This window comes from Ruditapes philippinarum, unplaced genomic scaffold (assembly GCF_026571515.1).
Source record: "Ruditapes philippinarum isolate M1 unplaced genomic scaffold, ASM2657151v2 ctg21601_1_1_1_1, whole genome shotgun sequence".
In the NCBI taxonomy this organism is placed as follows: Eukaryota; Metazoa; Mollusca; class Bivalvia; order Venerida; family Veneridae; genus Ruditapes; species Ruditapes philippinarum.
Window position 1 is genome coordinate 3436 of NW_026859118.1, and position 24674 is coordinate 28109.

Genomic DNA, 24674 nt, shown 5'->3' on the forward strand with positions numbered 1-24674 from the left:
AAGAAAGTTCTGTAAAGACAGATAATATAACATTTCAACATAATTATCACTACAGATGTATACATTATCATTGTGAAAAATAGTATTGTCTATTATATATAGATGAGCTAATATAGCTTATATCTTATCTTAATTCTTGGTGTTTGTGTTCATTATTTTCCCAGTATAAATATACTGCTAGTTTCTTTGTGTAATTGACACGTTTGTCCAACTTGGCACATACATGTTTTAATTTCAAAGGACAACTGTTATTCTTTATTTCATAATGTAGTTGATATATGATAAATATAAAATTGTCGAATCAAAATATTTTATCTTTTACATTTGTAAATAATTTTGTTTTTAAATCTTTTTTATTTGAATGTAGTCTTCCATTGTCAAGGACATTCTTAAAAAGTTGAAAAGTTAGTGTGCCTCCAAGTGTTCTGATCTCATTTCCAGAATAATAATAAGGCTACAGAATCTATTTAATGATTTCTGATTGTTTACTAATAGAATAATTATAGGTTTGTATTATGTATTACAGTCACTGATTCAAGTTGACTGATTTATTTCTTATGATTTAATCAATCTTCCTTTTAATGACAGGATGACCGACAGCAGTATTGTTCAAAAAACAAAAATGGGTTTGATGCTATATGTGAAGCAAAGGTTTCAACTAATGTAAGTGTTATAAAGTAATTTCAAATAATATTTATTTGTAAAGTTTAATAACTTGAAAAGCATCTAAATGCTAGGAGATTAAACGACAGCAATATGAAGAAACAATTCACAGACATCGACCTGCACTTGTGTGATAATTTTAACTTGCAAAGTATATTTGGAAATTAACATTTCGAAATAAAACGTAAAATATAAACTATACAGAAATTTTTGTAAAGAAAGATAATATTACGTTTCAAAATAATTATCACTATGGATGAATACATCATCATTGTGAAAAATAATATTGTCTATAAATATAGATGAGCATAATATAGATGAGCTAATAAAGCTTCTATCTTATATTAATTCTTAGTGTTTGTGTTCTTTATTTTTTAAATTAAAATATACTGCTTGTTTCTGTGTGTGATTGACATATTTTTCTAACTTGACACAAACATCTTCCAATTTCTATTTTTATGATTGATATATGACAAATATAAAAATGTTGAATCAAAATATTTTATCTTTAACATTTGTATATATTTAAGAAATTATTTGCTCATGCTGATCCTCCAGCTCTAAAAACAAAAAGTAAGAAAAAAGCCAGGTTTTTTGGATGTGGTCTTCCATTGCCAAAGATATTCTCAAAAAGGTTTAAAAGCAAGGGTGCATCCAAGTGTTCTGATCTTACTACTAGACCAGGTGAGATTTTCTTTTCATATGAATATTCGTAAAAGGTATGAAATCAGTTTATTTGCATAAATAAAATGAGATTACAGTCGTTGATAATTTTGTTGACTGTGCATTATAACAGCCATGCAGTCTTCCCAAAACAGGCTCAATCAAACTGAGCCATCAACATTTTCAGTTTTGATGTTAGGACTTTATATTATTTGATTTCATTTCACTCTATCTTTTCACACTGGGTTATTCAGCTTTAGGTTTTTGGATATTGAGACCCTTAAACTCTTGCCATTTTTATTATCTTAAATGGACATGGGTAATGTTCAATTTTTTACAAATCCATTTATAATTTCAAAAAGAAATTCAAAATAATCTTTAATTGAATAACGCAAAGTGCAGACCATACTCAGCAGGCATAAAAACCCGACAAATCGTGATCTGCGTAAATTTAGTTTCCGTAAGCAGGTTAAATGTAAGTATTTCAGTGGCCTGTGCCATATTCCAAACATGGTCAGTCAATAGAATACAAATTCAGCTTAATTAATGTTTAAAAAAATCAACATTATCATTCAAATCCAGTATTTTGTTCTGTTTTTACTTTTATGATTGTTTTTATATGCGCGAAAGAATTTCGGGCATATTGTGTTATACTCTCTGGCGTCCGTCTGTCCGTCCGTCCGTCCGTTAGCAATTTGTTTCCGGAGCATAACTTAAGTTTTATTCAAACTTTATAGGATGATTGTCCATATTGGGTAAAAGACCCCTATTGATTTTGGGGTCACTAGGTCAAAGGTCAAGGTCACTATGACATTAAAACTGAAAACAGTTTCCGGAGCATAACTTAAGTTCCATTTGGCCAACAGTGTTCAAACTTCATAGGATAAGTATCCATATTGGGTAAAAGTCCCCTATTGATTTTGGGGTCACAAGGTCAAAGGTCAAGGTCACTATTACTTTAAAGCTGAAAACAGTTTCCGGAGCATAACTTAAGTTCCATATGGCCCACAGTGTTCAAACTTCATAGCATTATGGTCCATATTGAGTAGAAGACTCCTGTTGATTTTGGAGTCAAAAGGTCAAAGGTCAAGGACATTATTACTTTCAAACTTTAAACACTTCCGGAACATAACTTAAGTTCCATTTGGCCCACAGTGTTCAAACTTCATAGGATGATTGTCCATATTGGGTAGAACACCCCTATTGATTTTGGCATCCCAGGGTTAAAGGACAAGCTCACTGTTTTCTTAAAACTGAAAACAGTTTCCAGAGCATAACTTATGTTCCATTTGGTCCACAATATTCAAACTTCATAGGAGGATTGCTATTTGAAGGAGGTAATAGTTTATTTAATTCCCATGTCGTACAATTGCTTCATCCTTACTAAAAACACACTTTCTGGCATATAATGCTCTGCCTAGCGATGCTCTTGTTATATTTGATGGGACTGAAAGTGCATTGAATGTTCTAATTCTTTCATCTTTGTTAACAGTTATGTTGCCCCAAATGTAAATGTCCCCTTACCCGAATGTTGAAATTGCATTATTTGAAATGATGTAATAATCAAATATCAATTGTAATGTTTTATTTTGATACAAGTATATTTTCACCATTAATGTAAAATTTCACCATTTTCTTGTTAAATGTTGAATTCTGCTTAAGCCGGTGCTAGGGGGCGTGGACGGTAACTTGCACTTTCCAGTACCGTCCATGAACAGGCTCAATCAAACCGAGCCTGCAACATTTTCAATTTTGGCGTGTTGGACTTTCTTTAGGGGTTCTGTTTTTCTCTATTCTATATGTATAAGTAAAGAGTCCAATATAAATAAAGGGGAAACTTAATGTGTCCTATTTCGTCCACAAACTTCTGTTTCATTAACCTACAAGATTTTTGCAGATGGAAGTTACATGTATATGATATACCAAGCACTACGTTTATTAAAAAACTTTTTTACAGTACACAATATTTTTGTTATTTTTGTTAAATAAATAATATTTTCAAAAATGTCATTAAAACGTTATACATTTTTTTTTGCTATTCTGCATTTTAGCAATTTCTAGTAGTATTGTAATTGATAAGCTGGTTGTCTTGTAAACAACCAGGTGCAGATGTAGATGCTGAGTGGAGGAACTTTTGTTAGCTTACTGGCATCAGGTTAATGATGTTAGTGTTAATAGTGTTTTCAAAACAAAACATGTGGCCAGTTATGTGGTTATGGTAACTCTCTTTAAATCAAGTTACCCTCAAGTAACCCTCTCCGCTCGGGGTTTAAATCTTGTCAAGGACTGTATATTATTTCACTTGAAGAATTTATCAACTTTGCTCATGACAGGTCAATGGTTTTACTCAGGTGATTGCTTCAGCCTGAGATTTTACATGGAGTTAACACCCGAACTCTCCTTTCACCTTTTAAGTAGGGATATTACTGAATTACATTACATTGTCTGTATAACTTAATACCCAACTGAATAACAAAACAAAACAAGACAAAGAATTGCAGGTTTATTTATAATTCCACAAATATCTTTATACGAATATCTTATATACATAGAATTATGTTTTCAGGTGAAGCTAATGAGATAGGCAATGCAAATCTTAGAATAAAGTTGTATGACGGTGAAACCAATCGCACAAAAGAAGACAAGGGCGATAGAAAGTCTGTGGAGGATAACACTAGGAAAAATAGTGCTGAAAATGTTACTGGTTCAAGGGAATCTACAAGTCAACAGAAAGGTTATTTTATTTCTAGGGCAGCTCCTGAAAGAATAGCATAATGCCGTAAATCTATATGTGCAACCCTATTTCTTATTAACTACTTAAGATTTTTGCTTAACTGCATAAATATTGCCACAGTTATTTTTAACTTACCACCGACTCAATCTCAAAATATGTTAGTTTGTTTGAATCTGAAATGACACCATAATCTACAGGTGAAACAGTTGTTGTATAATGACATTCATTAATTTAGGAGGAACAGCAAAGATATCCTTAGTTTACAACAAAAAACTACAAGAGGTCACTTTAAAATGAATGTAACTGTGATGTTATATATATTAGATATATATCAATAAAAATATGATTATATCTTTTTATTAACCTGGGATAATCCTGGTAATTAAATTTGAAAAAAGGCAGCCGTTCTGGTGGAATTTCAGGTGGATTCGGGTATGAATGATATATTGTAATCAAACTCGGTATATACATAAGGCTTATGTAATTACCTCGCTTTAGATTGATTTGTGGTCTATATGGCCACTGTCAAGGCAACTGTCCAAGTATCTAGTCTGTGATTATGGGATTTTTAGTTAAGAAACCATTTAAAGACATACTTAATTTCTCACAATAAAACTATGAAAAAAACTTGTGTTATGTTTTCTTTTGTTGTTTCATTTTGCGCTAGAAATTGGTATAAATGTCCAAATAATGGTTTTACTATTATTCCGTATTTAGTCTTAAATCAACACATACCATACATGATTTAATTCTCTGTGAGTTTTATATTGGTTACTTATAATACACATTAAAGCCTTAGGGAATAAGCCATGTTTTGACCTTTTTGTGGCTATTAATGGATTCGGTAAATAGTTGGAAAGTTTAAAAAAAAAACGTTTTGAGTAATTCCAATTAGACCTTGACTTTTTTATATTCATTTTATTAAATATTTTGGTAAGACAAAAACTGAGAGTATGGACCCGCTTGTTGTAGTTATTGTTAAGAACTTTCATAGCATTGCCATGTTTCTTCTTAATATATAAAATTTGATAATATGTAAAGCGCACAAATGGAATTGTCGAGTTAATTTTTAAAGTATATTATTTCTGATCTGTAAGATTTCAATTTAAATGTTATTTGTTTTTTTTTCTCTTTGTGTCATTACATTAACTGAACTAATACACCAACATGGTTTTCTTCATAATCCGTGGGGGCTACAAAAGCCTACAATCATGTGGTTTGTAGCATAAAGAGGGGGATATTAATCCAATAGATTTGATTGTTCAAATACGTTTTTGTTCAAAAACGTTTTGGTTCATCATTAGAGTGTCGTGCCAGGGGAATACTTGAGTCACTGGATCACCTTGTGCAAAGCAAAATTCATCCTAGATATTAAGTCTCAATGTCATTTGTTTCTCTAATATGAATAACTCATATACAAAGAATTGTGTTTTCAGATGAAGCTAATGAGATAGACAATGCAAATTCTAAAATAAAGTTGTATGTCGGTGAAATCAATCGCACAAAAGAAGACAAGGGTGATGGAAAGTCCATGGAGGATAGTGATAGTGCACCTGGATACAACACTAGGAAAAAGAGTGCTGAAAATGTTACTGGTTCAAGGGAACCTACAAGTCTACAGAAAGGTTATTTTATTTCTAGGGCAGCTCCTGAAAGAATAGCATAATGCCGTAAATCTATATGTGCAACCCTATTTCTTATTAACTATTATTAACTATGTTTTGTCACAGTTATTTTTAACTTACCACTACGATTGTTATCTTCTCAATCTGATAAAATGTTAGTTTGTTTGAATCTGAAATGACATCATTATCTACAGGTGAAACAGTTGTGGTGTAAAAACCATTCTTTTATTTAGGATGAACAGAAAAGATATCCTTAGGTTACAAAAAAATAGCTACAAGAGGTCACTTTAAAATGAATGTAACTGTAATGTTATATATTTTAGATATATATCAATACAAATATGGTTATATCTTTAATTAACAAGGGTTTATTTTGGAAAATCCTGGTTATTAAATTTGAAAAAAAGAACAGCTGGCGTTCTGGCGAAAATACAGGTGGATTCCGGTATGAATGAGATATTGTAATCAAACTTGGTATACACATAAGGCTTATGTAATTACCTCGCTTGAGATTGCTTTGTGGTCTTTATATGGCCACAGTCAAGGCGACTGTCTGAGTATCTATTCTGTGATTATGGGGTTTTTCCCCAGATTAGTTAAGAAACCATTTAAAGACATACTAAATTTCTCACAATAAAACTACGAAAAAACTTTTTGTTAATATGTTTTCTTTTGTTGTTTCATTTAGCGCTAGAAATTGGTATAAATGTCCAAATTATGGTATTACTATTATATAATTATGTATTTAGTCTTAAATCAACACATACCATACATAATTTAGTTTTCTGTGAGTTTTATATTGGTTACTTATAATACACATTAAAGCTTTAGGGAATAAGGCATGTGGTTTTTGACCTTTTTGTGGCTATTAATGGATTCGGTTAATAGTTAGACAGTTTAAAAAACCGTTTTGAGTAATTCCAATTAGACCTTGACTTTTTTATATTCACCTTATTGAGCATTTTGGTAAGACAAAAAACTGAGAGTATGAACCCGCTGGTAGTGGCTATTGTTAAGAACTTGGCTTCATAGCATTGCCATGTTTTTTCTTGATGTATAAAATGTGAAAATATATGTAAAGCTCACAAGTGTAATTGTCGAGTTAAATTTTAAAGTATATTCTTCCTGATCTCAGATTTCAATTAAATTTTTTTTTTCTCTTTGTGTTATTACATGAACTGAACTAATACACCAAATTAGTTCCCTTGATAATCCTTTAGGACTTCAGTCATGTGGTTTGTATCATACAGAGGGGGATATCAATCCAATAGACTTGCTTATTCAAATACGTTTTGATTCACAATAAGAGTGTCGTGCCAGAGGAAATACTTGAGTCACTGGATCACCTTGTGCAAAGCAAAATTCCTGCTAGATATTAAGTTTAATGGTCATTTGTTTCTCACTGCTTATTCATAATTCATGTACGATAAGTGGTCAATCACTTGCAGGGACTTTTGTAATTACTGGTTAGATATCTAGGAAAACCAGTAAGCTGGACCAATGGCTGATTCATGATAAAATTGGCATAAAGGCCAGAAATACAAGCGAAAGGCTAGTAAAGGAAACATAATCATAAAAACATCTTTGTCTCATAGTTGATATTAATTGATTCAGTCACTTCAATCACTTATCAGTTTATGTCTTTCAAATTTGAATCATAAGTTAGTATCACATTAAGAGTAGGAGATTTTACTGGCATCTATTTATTTTTTCAGGTGATTATATGATATCAGTGATAGGTTTACAACAGTTACACGGACAGTGGAATATGTCGGATCAGCTGTTACAACAACTTGATGTAACGAAAGAAGATGTGGTGGACAAATTAACATTTTCTAAGGTAGAAATATTGGTTACTTTAATTGCTACAAAATGCTAAGTACAAGGACATGATCACCTCTTAAACCTGTTCTAGATTTTTGTCTTGCTGATGTGTTAAACTGTTGTATGTGGATGATGAAACTTTGGTGATTAAAAAAAAATTATGTCATTGACTCTTTTATATGTTTTTCCAGAATTCTGATTTTGTTCTTAACATAATTGATAAAATAATAAATTTAATGGATTCTAACTTTATTTTCATAGGATTCTAGTGTTGTTTGTACAGTGTTGGTTCTTGCTTGGTTACGTAAACAGTTTTCACAAAGACAAGAGGAGTGGCAGATGATAGAAGCAAAAGCACTTGCCTGGATATCTACTCAAAGTCCTAGCTTTACAACAGAGGAACACATTAAACATACTAGAGAAGTGATGTGGACCAAGTAATGTTGTTCATACATGTAAATATAGTCATATGTATAGACAACTTACTATGAGTTGTTATTTCTAATCAACACTTATGAAAAAAGAAATGTACAACGCAAGCGTCTTGCAGGCTTAACGTTTGATTAATATGTATGAAATATGTGTTCTTTATTATCTTAGAATGCCAGAATACAAGTGAAAAAATATTTAAGGGATGCAAATGTATTTTTATTATTTGTTACTGTATACATCGTACATGAATAATGTCATCTGAATTTATTTGCACCTTTAATATGATTATCTATAGCATTTTATAAAACTTATATTATTATAATTCCATGCGTAAGCATCGTTTGAAGGGAAACTTTTTATTTAATTATTTGTATGTAGTTTGTTACGTCTATAAAGGGGAGAATTCTTATTTTCCACCCGGTTTTGCTTGGGTAGCGTCGTGTTTTTCGCTACAGCTATGCAACGTATATGTAATTTAATGAGACAATTTTACCATGCAACTTTGCATTTAGTTCATTTTACCATGTGATACTAAGATATTTTTCAAACCATGTGCGAATCGACTTTATCCTGTGATATGATGTCTAAATCAATTTGAAAAAGCGACATATCATGTGCACACCGTTGGCATTTCTCATAAATCATATTTTTATTGATTCTTAAGTTACTCTTATTTCATTGTTTAGATGCTGAATATTAATATTACGTGATTTGTTTTAGTATCTTTACAAAAATACAATCTGTTAGAAAAAAAACTTAAATAGACATATTGTTTGTGATTCATTTTTGCGCTGTTTTTGCCTTTACATGAAATTTTGTAAAAATGTAAAATTTCGTGAATATTTTTAGGATCCTGTCATTTAGGTTGGAGATTATTTAATTTTGATTTGATGATGAAAATTTTGTAATATCTTGTATCTATGAATTTTTCTTCATATATGCAATGAGCCTATGTTTATGTAAATCTTATGCTAGAAAGTCTTTCATGTAAATATTTCTAATGTATTCTACGTGTATTACTGTCCATGTCCGCTCTGTTAATCCTGTATTTTGTGAAAAAATCTACATTTTGTTTAAAAATATATATAAACAGGGCCATGTTATTAACATTTGACAAACTTGTGCTGGCTCAAGTTTAAGATAATACTTACAGTTTAAATGTCAGAGTGTCAATTGTCAGTTTGCTATTTTGTGTCTGCTCTGTGAATTTCTATGAATTTTATTCCTCTTTAAGAATTTTCATGAAACTGGGCTCAGATATTTCCTCCTAAATGGCAATTTACATAACTCATAATGCAGATATGGTAACTTAAGGTCAAGGTCACATGTTTAGGTCAAATGTTTACATGAACAACATGATGTGCTTAACCTATGCTGCCAAAATGCTACCTTTTTGGTCAAAGTCATACTTGAATGCCAATTGTAATTCAATTTTGTGTCCACTCTAAAAAAATTGACTGTTGAATTTCTTAAAAATTGGCGTAAATGGGCTAAATAAATAAGGTTTTAGATGTTTCACTTTTACTTTGGAAAGAAACACAATTTTCTCTCGCATTTCAATGTACTAGAGAGGCACTAGACTCCTGTTTAAGGCCTGGTTCACACCTAGACTGCTCTGCTTTTTTCCACTGCGTTTGCACTGGCGATTGTAAATAATTAAAAGCGCCGCGAGATGCAATTGAAAAATGTGATGATTTTTTGTATGACTATGAAACTCATGGAGAACATCACGGCATTCGTCCCTGGCGTTTATGGCGAATGCCTACAGCTTTAACGGTGCGTTTTAATTGCTACGCATTGTTCCTCCGTTCGGATCGCGCTTCTAACAACCGTTCTTTGCGCTTTTACGGCGCTTTCATCGCGCGCTCTCCGCGGCGTTCACACTGCGCTGAAATCGTAAAAGCTCTTCTAAAAGCGTTTGTTTTGAGCACTGCTCTTCAAAAAATTGTGCGCGCCGCGACCGGCGTTAACATAACCCCTGTCACACTTAGGGCCCGGAGCCGTGTTCACGGCGTCAATGAATTTTCCAGAACGCCGGGAAGGTGAGCGCAGAAAGATCGTCAGTAAACCATACGCCTTGTCATCGCCGTAGATCGTCCCATAGTTGGCTAGTCGCATACAAACGGCCGAGTACGCGATTCAGGCCGCGCATTATTGAGCTATGTCTCAAATATACGATATACGACCCGTCACTCGGCGTTCTAAAGTTGAGCTCATTGAGATTCGCGCCGCGTAGCAAGACGCTCCGTACAGCAACTCAGTAATCATCTCCTATACTATATCGCAACATGTGTAGCTTGCTCCTCGTGAAAGTGTCGCAAAAAGGAAGCGGCCGAAATTAACACAGGGTGTCGGATTTATCCACGCGGACAGGCTTGTTACAAGTATTTGTCGGTTCACTTACACGGCTGCTCTATACCTGCGTCCGCATACGGCTCGCTTCATACAGAGGCTTTACTATTTCAGTCCAGAGTGTGAATGCGCGTTTAGCGGACGCGTATAGCGCTCCTGTATAAAGCGCAGTATAATAGCTCATAAAGAAAACGTTCGAGTAGAAGCGCAGATCTAGAAACGAAGACAAATTTCGTCATATAAATACGCTCGTGGCAGCTCACGTGTAGCTTTATCAGCCATTGATTGCCACTGGGGACGCTCGTGTGAAGACTCTCCATGGAAGTCTTCATGTCATCAAAAATATTATAAGATATATTTCCATATGCGATTCTCGCGGCAGCTTTGTTTATAAATTTTTACAACTCCGTGCAAAACGCAGTGCAAAGCGCTGATCGGTTGTGACAGGGCCTTTATATGCGTGCCATACGATGCTACCGGCGTCGCGTATGCCCAGCCCGGCTCCGATGTTGCGGCGTTCTTACTAGCGATTCCACCCTCGGACTTCACGTGTATCTAAAATTTCAATGAGGACGCTCGTTGTGAACGCCGTCTAAATATGTGGACATGGGGTTCATTACCTTTAATTTCAAACTCAAACCTTTATTCAAATGAATTTTACAATAAAGGAAAATTAAATAAGAAAATTATGTAATATATCTACATAAGTTTTTGTAATTATTACCATCAACTTACATAGGAATATTTAGTGTTGTTTAGAATAAGCATGTTTCAGTAAACATTCATGTAAGTCATCAATCAGTTAAATAGACTGTGGTAATTTTTTGAACTTATAATACAAGTATTTTTCTTATAGTTTTAGAAATAACATTGTTTGATATGTACTTGTTTTGTTCTTTATGATATTTATGTGCAAATAAAAGGAGTTTAAAGTTTTATGCTGCGCTATTTATAAATCATAAGTTGATCTCTTTGTTTTATATTGTATGTTTATTAACCTTAATCTGAAACTGAGATTTACAAGGATGTATAAGATCTGTGTAAATAATATTGTCAGAATTTTCTATCTATCAATTATTAAATCCATGAATTATTTTGATAGGAACTGGTGTGGTCTTGTACAATTGCTGTACTCTCTCAATACATATTATACAATTCCCAAAACGTTCAATGGCCATGCATATGTCAAAAAGGATGTGAAATGAGCAATTAGCCCTCACTCCAAAACACGGGTAATAGGGCGTTTACAACAACTTTTGCACTTTGAAAGCCCTCTTCATCGAAAATAACGTGCGGAAAATTAATTAAATAAAGGGTGTGCAGATATAAAGCACTACAACCCCCTCTATTATTAAATAATATGTTCCTTATGAAAATAAGTAGACTTACTTTCATGTGTTACTTTCTCTGTCATAACACTAACCTAGTAGCCCCAGGAATCTTGTTTCATTGCATTTCATTTTACATGGGATTCTTTTTGTTCATTGTGCGTCGGCTTTCTTTGTTTCAAATCTCTCGAGTCTGAAAATAAGAGGTAAAGAGTAATACTTTGGACAATAGTTCGGATTTTTTGTATAGATTTGTTATTTCGTGTGGTATCTTAAATTGATTTAATGAATGTTTAGAGACATTTTCAATCGTAGATTGTACCTAAAATATACTTTTAATATAGTTCTCTAAATGTCAAATGCAGTGCATTTCGCTAAATCTAAATACTATTATCTAAGTATTATTAAAGTCTCTGTTTTTATATTACATTTCTTTAAATACCAACGTGGTAGGTACTAACGATGGTATTTTAAAAATTTAGCCTCGGCGTGTAAAATTTAGTCATTCACAAATTGTAAGTGTTCGTATATACCCGTTACCAAATTTATTCTTCTGAAACTCTTGTGAATATTTACAACTGATTGTGCCATGAAAGGAAGTCATAATTACATCTGTATTAAACGAACATTTACACTATATTTATTATAATTCTAATTAATATTTTTCGTCAAGATGAGTTTTCATCAAATAATGATAACGATGACATACAGTACAGAGAAAAGGAAGATATCATTTTACCGGATTAGTCAGATCAGAAGGACCGCCCGAGTTAGTTTATTTAATAATATTTCTAGATAAGCTGTCCGGGTTTTTCCTTCCTTCTGGTGATCCCGAAGGGTCAATGAATTAAATTTTCCAAAATCTTCCACCGGATTGGAAAGTTTTTTTTGGTCAATATTCGGCTGCCGTCCTCGGGCAAGATATTTTTCTGTGTCCTAATAAAGTATTTTTAACCCTCTTATCATATAAAATAAAATAAAATCAAATTAAAACCATCCGATAATAATAGACATCTTAAAAATCTCTCGTCTCCAAAAAATCTCATTGGAATAGAGTTTTAATAATATATATGTGTTAGACAAAACTTCGTTTCAATTGACAATGACTTGTTACAAAAAGTAGATATATGCATGTGTGACAAAATGGCAGCAGTTGTTCTCGACCCTAAAATTTTATCTACTGGAGTATAGCGGGGCAAAAGTGACTTAAAATCAGTATTCTAACCAGCCCTGCAGCTTTTTGTACACTTTTGTCCGTTTATTTTTTATCTCATCTGAACTGTTAGGTTAAGCCCAAATATATATAGAATTAAGTATCTGTTTACTCTCTCTACATTGGTTTAAATGTCAAATTGTTAAGACTATACACATGTTTTATTGATCCATGCGAATATTTTTATATATCTTTTTTTTTTGTTGGGGGGAATTACAATTTAGTTTATGTTTAGGGGAAGGGCACTCTCGGAGTGTGCTATCGTTTATATATTAGGAGAATATTGTTTATAAATGATTATATATTTTACAGAGCCTGGACACGTATACATGGAAAATATACTGGTGTTCTATATCGTCCCGCACAAAATTTCGCTAGTAACACGAGATAATTTATGGCCTCAAAAAGGGCGAATGATTGTTAGTACACTAAACTTCGCATGTCTTAAACTTTTCGCTAGTCTCTTGAGCACTTTTTCTTTGGAGAATAGGGGAAAACATTTTTTATTTAACATATACTTATCTCGAAAATTAGAACAAGTTTGCCTCGATAATTATAGTCTTTAGTTTCGTAATGCTGCGTGTTCTCTCAGACACGAATAAATACCTCCCGAGAAGCGACGACTGGATGTATCGCCATAAAAGATATAGCGGACAACAGACTAGCTCGGAATGTCATAGACACGACCCTGCGGTTAGTTATCCGTCTCCTATCTACAAAAGGTGCGAGAATTTAGACTCATCTTCGCATGTCATTAGATTTCCGACTAGTCTCTTATGCGATGAGTTAGCCCTTCTGAGAACACACAACACTAGCGAAAAGTTAAGGACGTCTCAATTATATACAGACTCTCTTTAAATTTCAGCCAGATAGTAACCAATGTTCCCTTGTCTATTAGAATAGGCAGGATCATCTATCTTCTTGAGAGACTAAGCGAAATTTGAGAATGCGAAACGTCAAAGTACACTAACTTTCGCCACCTTTTTGAAGAGCTTTTCAGAGGCGTATAATTATTGCGTGTGTTTACTAGCGAATTTGTTATGTGGACGATAATAGGAACATCGTAGTAGAACAGGCTTATTGTTTAAATGATTAATGAATGATGTGACAATCAATGTTGATATAATAATCAGATGACTTGTTGTTTTGATATATATAAATGGATATGACTTAAAAAAGGATACAAATGCCTTATAGTGTTTACTTAGGAAATAGATATCAATTCTGAGTGGCATTGTAGGATTATAGGGTTAACGCACGTTTTTCCGTGTTATAACGTCTGCAGAGTCCCGAGGAACGGTTGGTGCCCGAGCCCGTGTTAGGGCGAGGGCTCCAAAGTTCCGAGGGACTCTGCAGACTTTATAACACGAAATAAACGTGCGTTGACGCTTTTATAGCATAAAATTTTCAAAAACAGATTCGTGATGTATAGTTTATACAAAACACAATTACATTAAAGTCTTGTTGCTTGGAAAGTATTATCCAATTCTATGTTTTTACGTATGCGTTTCATTTTTCCGGGGCCCAACAAACTTGGAAAATTTCTCGGAACCGAACGAAATTTTGAAATTTTAATTGATTTAACAAAGCTTGGCCTTTGGAGATTTTATTATCTCGAAGAAAAAAAAAAACGTTACATTACTCTACCCTCTACCCAAGACAAAACATGACTCTCAGAAATTCGTAGAATGATTTCAGATTGACGGTAGAAAAAAGATCAGTGACATCAGAATCGGTTTTTTTTTCCAAGCAAACAAGTTTATAAAAAAATCAGGCACTAAGCATTATTCTCTCAAAGAAATATAAAGAGCATTTATCAACATTAACATAAATAAAAAACATTTTCTCATATTAATTTTGTGTTATCTAGTTTTGTAAGTTAATCGGAGTGTTAAACTGAATGACAGGTAGATTAGAACTACTGTATTTGTTTACATTGATGCACCTATCAATATTATGCCCGCCCGGGGGGCGGCGGGCTGACCCAGGGGAATTTGACATCTTAAAATCTTTGAAGTCTAAATCCCCACCCTAGAGACAACCAATTTTGTCTAAATCCCCACCCTTGAGCCTGCTTGGTGCATCAAATGCCCCGGGGTAGGGGAGAGGGTAAATATCTAATAGATCAATCAATAAATAAAACTGTTATCAGAAAAACAATGAAAAATATAAGTACAAAGGCTTATCATTAGGAAAATAATGAATCCAGATTAATGGGCCTCAGAAGTAAGGTAGGTAAAGTCACTCCCAATGAGTATATATGTATCAATTGTAGTTAAATAACTTTGATAGTATTCAAATAATTAGACTTTGAAGATACTTATATTTTTTTATAAAAATGGGTATTTTCAAGTAATAAAGGTGCATAATTCTGAAAATAATGCATCATGGTTATAGACCTTCTTAGTATGGTAGTGGTAGTCCCACTTAATACCGTACCTAGTTTTCAATAAAATATCTTTCATAGAATAGAATGTATGACTTAAAAAACTTTAAACCAATGCGGACACGGACACACAATCGATCGTATAAGCTCTTTAATATTTTACATTTATAGTTTAGCTACAAAATAAACCTACTAACCTAGTTTCTGACTCCACATGACCCAGTTTCTGTAGGGATGGTAAGCATGCTTAATTAAAATTGAACCATATCTGTGGCCTCTTAGAGTGTTAAAAAACACTAAAAGTTGAGGACACTAGATTTGCGAAGACAGACATTCACTGGTCATGATCACAATAGCTTTTCGTGCTCACAGCTCAAGATGAGCTAAAAACTTACAAACAATTTAACTTCTTATTTTATTTTTAACATTTAACACAAAAAGTCATTAAAAAAGACATTCTTCCTCCTCCCCCTGCGGCCAAACCTGGACCACTTCCACATTGTTTTTCTGAAAATAGAGGGCATTTTTTATAATGACCTTTTAAGGTTTCAAAATTTATTAAGTTTCATTTAAATTAGACCAAAAATGTTCGAAGATTTGACCTAGGACCTAGTGACTTAAATTTTGACCCCTCATGACTTAATTTTGAACATGTTCTGGATTTCATTAGAGTTGAACATTTACACTAACTTTAATGAAAAAATGGGCCCAAAAATGTGGCCTCTAAAGTGTTTGCATTCTTTTTCTAAATTTGACCTAGTGACATAAAGTCTTTGAACCCCACATGACCCAACCTTGAACTTTGGCCGAGAATTTCAGCCAAACATTTTGGACCAAGTTTCATGGAGAAAACAACAATTATTAGCTCAACACAAAGCTACAAAAAAGAAACTGACATAATTTTTCTTAAGCTAAGTTGCACTTTCCTCAGCCTGGATGGGGGAGCTTGAGTCGGGATATATAGGAGCTTGAACAATTGATAGGAGCTTGGGCCTGGATAGAAGCTTGAACCTGGATTTGTTTAAAAAACTAATAATTTTAGTAGCGACAACTTAACAAAGATTTCCAACATATATATTTTTGATAGATAAAACAGTAGGTGGTTTTTTCTTCTATTTGGAACAAATATGGTACTGAATTTTTTTTTTTTTTTGAAAACACATTATTTTCTAACAATTCTGCTGGTACTAAGTCTATCAAACTAATCTTGCAATTTTATGGTGGGGAATCACGTGATATGGAGACCACATGACATGGTATTGCAGAAATTGATAATCTTTCAGATTCTGGTGTCCATGTGAGAATTTTTGTCAATATCTTTGTTTAACAGAAAAATATTTTGGAGTATGCGTAAACTGACAGGACTTGCAGTAGCCCCCAGCGACATTATAAACAATATTGTGCTTTTTCAGGAGAATTTTAAGTTTAAAGGAACATAATGCTTTTGTGAGTAAAATTTCAATTACTGAATAAACATATCATACTTATCCTCTTATAAAAGAAAATGGCTCATTTCCGCATTACTATTCTTCAGAAATTACTTTTTCATCCAAACATACCTCCAATTATTACATTTGCGCTACATGAGCGCAATATTTACAGCGTATTTTGAAGATTTTCTTTCATGTCTTCAAGAAATGACATGCAAATTTTTACATCAGAATTCTACTTGATGTCACTGGTGTGAAACTGAATACTCTTTTATTTCAAATAAAGTTTACAAATGCATAATGGGACTTTAAGATACCATGTTACGTCACAGGTCACCATATCAATGATTCCCTACCATGATAATGATAAAATACACATATTTAGACCACAAAAGTGCAATACCCCTTATATGTTTTGTATGGCTTTCTGAAAAAAGAGTTTTTTTGGCCTCAGACTCATTTAATGTTGAGGCAATCATTTATGAAATTCAACTCATAATGCAATTGTGCCTGAATACCTTTTTCAAAGACCGTGTCTCGGACGCCTTTGCCTTGCCCCGTTTTTCTGTTGGCAGAAACACTCGTCAAATGGTCCAACCAAATGTTCACCTGTTTAAATGTAAATCAACATTTTAATACATTCACATTTATCAGATAAGAACAAAGCCTTAACATAGTTTCTGCAGATTCAATTTACTTTTTATTAGAGCAAGTCACGACCGTAAAAGCAATACAAGACTAATGAAGATGAAACCAATAGCCAAGATTCAAAGCCTGGTTATGACAAGCAGTTGAAACAGTAAATGATAAAAAACAATGATGGTAATACATCTGAAAAAAAGGATATTATTTTATTTAGATCTGTTTTTTTGACATACATTGTATTTAAATGCATTTTCTTACTTTATTAAAAATCATATTTTAACAGAGACATAGATAACAGAGATAGGCTTCTTCCTAGCCAGTAAAAATATCACGCGTGCCTGCTAAACTAAAAACTTGTAGCAAGTAAAACTTATTAACCAGATATCAAAATCAGTAAAATAATACATTTTCTGAAAACTTATGCATTTGTCTATTGCTGCAGCCTGCAGGTAAAAATATTTACAGTTTCCCATTAAAATAAATGTTACATCATTTTTTAAAGAGAAAGTTCTTGGTATTTTTTGTTACAAAACTATTCATATGACAAAAAAAATGGCTCAGTGGGTATGTTCTGCCGTGTTTTTTCTAAGGGAAAGGCATGGAAAGTTAACCAATATTTTAACATGCAGTCATAGATGAAAGATTTACCTTTCAAAAGAAAGGGTATATAATATTTAAGGATCTAATGTACATCCATTAAGTTTTATTTGCTACAAAATGCCTAATTTTTCACTTTTTGATAGGCATGAGTGCTATTTCAATGGAGTATATAAGGGCTGCTTATCTCTATGTCTCTGATTCTAACAAGGCTTACGGGAACTACTGACTTGGAGTCCCGTGACTTCAGCCTTTGGATTTTGACTCCCTTGCATGGATGTGCAAGCTTATCTGGATCTACACTGGTAGCATAGGTGTTAAAATAATTATAAAATGAATAATTAATAACATAATTCTGTGTGTAGTCATACCCGTGTGTAACCGTATACGGATGAATTCAACATCCGTTTTGTGTCACTTGATCAGTTCATTCATAATGCAGTTAAAGGGATTATCTCAATCGATATGACATTTTCTGCAGTAATCGTTTATAATCTACAGGCAAAGTGAACGTTCTTTTGTGGATTTAGTATTATTAATACGAGATCTGTGTCAGTTTCATGTGATTTCCAACGCCTTTCGACTCGCAAAATAAATGGGTCTATACGCGAAAACAGATGACAAACATGAAAACCGCTAAGCTCCACATAGTGTCTGGGTAGAAAACAAATGAAGAATACAATCCCTGTATACCTTTGCAAATAAATCCCCATTCTGGGGCAACCTTCTCGCCTTATCCCACAATTTTCTCTACAGTACCGTAGAAAAAATCGAAAAGTTTCATGTCTGCAACTTCTAAAACACGAATAAAAATATAGCCGTCGTCTTTTGACCTCTTTCGCAGTTACTCCCCTTTTTTATTTTGTGGCTTTGAAATTCCCGAGTCCCGGGATTTAAAAACCGGCCAAAGTCTATTACCCGGGACCCGGATTCCATAAGTTTGTCGAATTCCCGCCTGTCAGGAATGGTCTTCTGTCTAAAGCCCCGTGTATGCCCGCCGCCCCCACGGTAGGGCAAAATATTGACAGGTGCATGACAACTGTCCGTTTCTTAGAAAGGGCGACAACCAAGATTAGCACCGATGTCTATACGCCGTTTTTCCGGCATAGTTACTTGAATATGCGACTGAGGCCCTCGAATCAATAAATTTCAATATAACAAGAGCGCATGACTCTTCGGCAAACAGGCCAAATCGTCATTTTTTGTTTGTTTGTTTACTGGGCCCTGTATGTATTGCGCATAGGTGAAACCGGGCTATAGCAAGAGCGCGTGACTATGTTAACACATGGTTTTGGTCCCGTTATAACATGGGCAAAAGAGGGAAAAATAGTCGATTTTATGCTATAATACTGAAAAGAACGATATAAGGCCGTTATGGTTCTCTTGTAGTAGTTTTTTTCTGGAAAAGTCTGTACATAGTATCTTAACGTTTCCAATCAGAACATATGCGTAAATTCTGACTTTCATCTGTATCATGGGATCAGCGACAGGTCTGTGTGTTGGACAAACAAGTTTAAACAATCATGAACTCTCTTTCAAACATTATTTCAGTTCCATTAAAGTCTATAAAGGTAGATGTTCAGATATTTGGCTATGTAGCAGAAGTGACATCCACACTGACCTACTTCAATACTGAGGAGACGCCAGTTGAGGCGGTGTTTACATTCCCTGTAGATGATGGCAGTGCAGTGTTTCAGTTTGAGGCTCACATTGATGGCCGTCATATTGTCGCTGAAATCCAGGAACGTGAGCAGGTTGGTTTTATACAGTTTTAAATATTTTATACTCCGTACAGTGGAGCCCCGCCTTTCGATCTCCCGTAGTCTTCAACAACCTAACCTAACATTACGACCTTTTTCCTAAGACAGAAATCATTTCTTCTTATTTCAATTGACTTCCGATCCAAAATTAGAGATCCTGTATGTTGTGATCAAAGTGGTAAAGCACAATTAGTGAAATTATATATATGTACATAATTATGCAAATAAAACAATTTTCAAACATCGAAGTATGTGTAAAATATGTACTGAAAATATTGTCCACATTATATGTAATCATTTAAATATTTGCATTAACTTCTTATTGAAAAAAATGACTTAGACTTTATGGCAAATAAATTTCTAATTACCTCCCTTTAGTAACATGAAATGTAAATTCGGTAATATATTTACAAATAATTCTTTTGGAACTTACAATATTGATAAATCCTCATTTGAGCATTATAATTATAATATATAACCATAAAAAATGAGTTACAGGTTCGTTTATCTAGAATATTTTGAAGCGTAACATTTTAATATATTACATATAAAAAAATATGTTTGCTTCTTTTTGAGTGTTTTGAAAATGTTTTATCCTAAGCAATTTTAAATATATACACTAAATTCTGTTATTTACATTTTTGTATTGCTAGGGAGCATATTGTAAAGTATCGATATTCTATAAGCGCGGCGATGTGCACATCTATATCAAAAGTGTTGTATTTTCTATGCTAATTATATTTGTGTTTTCTTGTAATTCTAATGAATATAATAACAAAAAAGAAAATAAGCTAATTAAGATAACTTTTTATGTTATTGTTACAAAACGTTATATGCAGACAATCCTGTACAAAACACATAGGTGTTGTTGTGCTCTACATTTTATCTCAGGCACAATTGACTTATGATGATGCTGTTCAAAGTGGAAAAACAGCCATGCTGCTAAAAGAAGACAGTTCTGCCGGGGACATCTTCAGTTGCATGCTGGGTAATCTACCAGCTAAAACTGAGGCTTCATTGGTGATGAAATATGTGATTGAGTTACCACAAGAACCTGATGGTCAACTAAGATTCACACTCCCTACTGTACTTAATCCAAGACACTTTACAGGTAGAAGTATATTACATAAAGAAGTATATTTATGTCCATTTTCAAGCAAATTTTCTTTTTAATTATTGGGTAACGCAGGATAACTTTTGAAGGATTTAAATGATTGTGTTTAGATTTGGCCTTGTGCCATCTTATTTTCTACCAGACTTCTACAAATAACAACTAAACACTCGATTGCAATATACGAGAACGCTTGTATTTAGGGAAAACATTCAGTATACAAGATGAAAGTGCAATACTAGTATAGCATAAAGCAATAAATATTGTAATTGATTTATAAATTTATCTCTGTCACATAAATGTTTTGCAAATCGGGGTCGACTCGTGTCCAGGAAAAACCCGAAACAAAAAACCCATTTTTTAAATTTTTTTTTTTGATTGCAAAAATATTTTGGGAAACCGGCCCATTTCTATCGCAGAAAGGATTTTCAAATCCCACCGAAGTTCCGGTCACCCTTGAACATTAAACATTTTTACAAAAAAGTAAAAATAAAATGTTTGGGTTTATATTAGAAACATACTTTTTTATGATGTATTTTAAAATAATTATAGCTATTAAAAAGAAAAAAGAAAAACCTTGAGAATTTTAAAACTTATTTTTTCACAAAAAATTTGGTTTTAAATTTTGGGAATTTTTAAAAGAGTTTGTCTCAAAGAGTTGCTCGTAGAATATTTTAAACATAAAAACCCAATTAAGTAAAGCTGTCTTACGCCCCCCTGTATATGGGACTTCTTCTAGAGGACCAAGTTAGTGGCCAAAACGTATTTACTATTAAAAAGGGCTGTATTTACCCGACCCCCTTCAGTCCTAAAAACCCCCATGATTTAGTCACCCGTTACGTTTTTGAGCCGTAACCGATTTTGCAAGGGACATGATTGAACTATGTGACGTTTTGGTAAAGAAATCCCTCGGATCAGCGATTTGCTTCATCGCCCATTTTATAATTTTCCGTATATTTTTTACCCGCAGTCTGTTAAAATTGTTTACCTCCAATTAAAACCCAATTTACCGGTAATCCGCAATAAAAAGCGTTCAACATAAAACAAAGTTCAATACACGCCGAAGGCAAAGCCCTTTTGTTATTTTTCATTACGTATTCATGATTGACGAATCAGAAGCACGTTTATCTAGCATTTTGCATGCCCCATCGGCGACCCGCTAATACACTGTGGCTTTTTTGACAATTAACAATTGGCGAAAATTAAATAATTTTCCCCGAAAAAAATGTTTAAAGACCAATGCAATACATTTTTTGCTGCGGTTTTTTGGCGATAAAGAAAAAACCAATGCAAACTCTAAAGGCTGGTTATTTTTTGAAACCCGATTTTAATTTTTTCGGAGCATTTATAAATTTTATTTAAAATTTTATCAATTTTTTATTAAACTTTAAATCCGTAAAGAAAACAGTTATTATAAAAAAAATTAAATTCTCTAATTGATCATCTCTTTTAGTAAAATTAAATTAAACTTTTTTTTACAAACGTTTTACAATATAAAATTTTTAATGAATAGTAATTTTAGATACAATTTTTATGGTTAGTTTAAACTTAAATTTTAACATGAAATTTTAAACTTAAACCCTTATATGGTATACCTGTTTTTCAACAAAAATTGTATGAAAAATGTTCATAACCAATTTAATATAGAGACTGTCCCACATTTGCTCCGTCTAAATGATTTTTTTTCTTTCTCCCATCGAACACTGTAAACAGTTTTTACTGTAATACAGTTTTAAACTATTGCGAACACTTTTTATCAAAGGGCCCGTTTTTATTAAAATTAAACATTGTAAAAATGGTAAAAAAAATTCAAAAAAAAATTAAATTTTTTTTTGTAGCATGTAAATTTCCCCTTTAAAAAATTTCTGAAAATTTTATTGTTTCCACATGAAAATTTGAAAATTTTATTAAAACAATTTAGATTGTTGTTTCCACTTTACCACAACTTTTTTAATTGTTAAAAAAAAAACTAAATAAAAGGAAAAACAAAAAACATGTTTGACAAAAGATTTTTTTTATTACATGTTAGATAAAAACCCAAAAATAAAATTTTACTTAAAATTTTCGAAAAATTTTTCAAAACCAAAATTTAAACCCTTATTTTCGTACTTTGGGCCAAAAGCTTCCCGAAATTAAATAAATACAGGGGAGCAATCAAATTGTAAAAAAAACCACAAAAAACTTTAAAAAACAAAATCAACTGCCCTAAATTTTTAAACCCAAAGTACAGAAAAACCTTACAAAAACGTATCCATTTAGCTTTTTTAAATTTCTGTGAATAAGCAAACTTCTTTTTGGGATATGACACCGAAAGTTTTAAACTAAAAAAATATTTTGTGAAAAGGGGGTAATTTTTCAACTCAAAATAAAACTTGTTTTCTTATATTTAAAAATGCAAGGGGAAAAATAAAAATTTAAGGGTTTGAATTAAAAAAAATATATTAAATTTTATTTTTTGTTTTTTTTTGAGAGGCGGAGAAATTTTGTTGCTGGGGTGCCAATTTTTCCCTTTAAAAACCCGTATGTTTTTAGTTTGATTGCACAAAAAAAATTTACATAAATAACCCTCAGTCACCTCAGAAACAATCGTATTAAATGTCCCATTTTTGAGGATAACAACAAGATAGCAAAGTGAGTGAATATTGTGTTGATAAAAAATTAAACCTACACAGATTGATTATATATTATTTTGATATAACTAAAGAAGAAGGTATACAGTTTAAACTACAGTATACAATTTTGAAGATTGAAATCAAAAGAAATCATTGCTTATTTCTTTACTTAACATTGCGATGAGACGTTTGAAGTGTCGGCAATTTCAATTACATTGACTCGTGTATGGTTACATTCATTTTTATTTTTAGTACCTGTAAACATTTGTTTGAGCATATATCTTACTTAATTTAACAGATTAGATTTAAGTAAAAAAAGTTTATGAAAAGAAATTCATTTATCCATACGTAAAGAAGATATACAGACTTCCCGAATAACCCTCATATAACTTTAACAGTCCAAAAATGAATTAAATAAACGAAAATTTTTATATTACGTAGGATCAAAAATAGAATTTAGTCAATAATAGAAAAAAATTTGCCAAATTACATATCTAAATTAGCTTGTTAAAAATTGAAAAACAATATCATGATAAAAAAATTTCAGTTTTAGATATTTTTCGAAGAACTTTATTTCCCTCATGAAAAGCCCAAATTTATCTTTTTGAATTCACCATTTACTTCACGAATTTATGATATCAACTTCAAAAATTTTTAATTTTACTTCAGAAATAGATTTTTTTTTACAACTCACGATTTTAACTTTATAAAATTTACATTTCATCTTCCTAAGAAATCGGAATTTTTGAATGTATCGTGAGTCTTTTAAATCATCGACAAAAAAACCCAAAATTGCGAATTCGTATGTTTAAAAAGGAAAGTTTAAAATTTTTGCATTCACGAAATAAAATTCAGAAGTTTAAAAATTTCTGGGTTTTTGTCGTTTCGATAAAAATGCTAGTTTAGATACCAAAACCACCCTTTCTCTGGAGTGTATACCCTTTTTACCCCCGAGCAAATTTTTGAAGTTTGTAAATTTTTAAATTTTTAAAAAAACTAGTTACTATTTGGGAAGCCTTTAATTTAGTTGATGCTCTTATTTAATTTTTTCAGAAAGTGACTTTTTTAAACCATAAGTTTTTAAAAATTTTTTCCTATTTAATGTAACTTTGGTGATGTTTTTAAATTGTAACTTTTAAACCTATATTTTATTTCGGGTTTGCCTTGGTGAAGATTTCAAATTTGATCAATCTTAGATTTTTGTACAGTACGAGTCACCCTTTTTCCCACAGATTGTTTGAAGATGGGAAAACCTGAAGCTTGAGATACTGAAAAATAATTTAATTTTTTTTAAGGGAT

At 32.4% G+C, this 24674-nt stretch overlaps 2 protein-coding genes across 3 annotated transcripts; both read left to right on the forward strand.

Moving 5' to 3' along the window:
• Positions 1-594: 594 nt before the first annotated feature.
• LOC132755284 (uncharacterized) lies at positions 595-8088 on the forward strand (the record flags this gene model as incomplete). 2 transcript variants are annotated; one of them, XM_060746126.1, is given in 6 exon segments in its annotated part: positions 595-663; positions 1194-1347; positions 3893-4060; positions 5497-5685; positions 7401-7525; positions 7771-8088. In XM_060746126.1, coding segments are annotated over 6 exon segments (885 nt in total), but the record flags the coding sequence as incomplete, so codon positions are not given.
• Positions 8089-19262: 11174 nt separating this feature from the next.
• On the forward strand, positions 19263-20763 carry LOC132755283 (von Willebrand factor A domain-containing protein 5A-like; the record flags this gene model as incomplete). Its single annotated transcript, XM_060746125.1, has 2 exons — positions 19263-19646; positions 20544-20763. Coding segments are annotated over exons 1-2 (451 nt in total), but the record flags the coding sequence as incomplete, so codon positions are not given.
• Positions 20764-24674: the final 3911 nt, after the last annotated feature.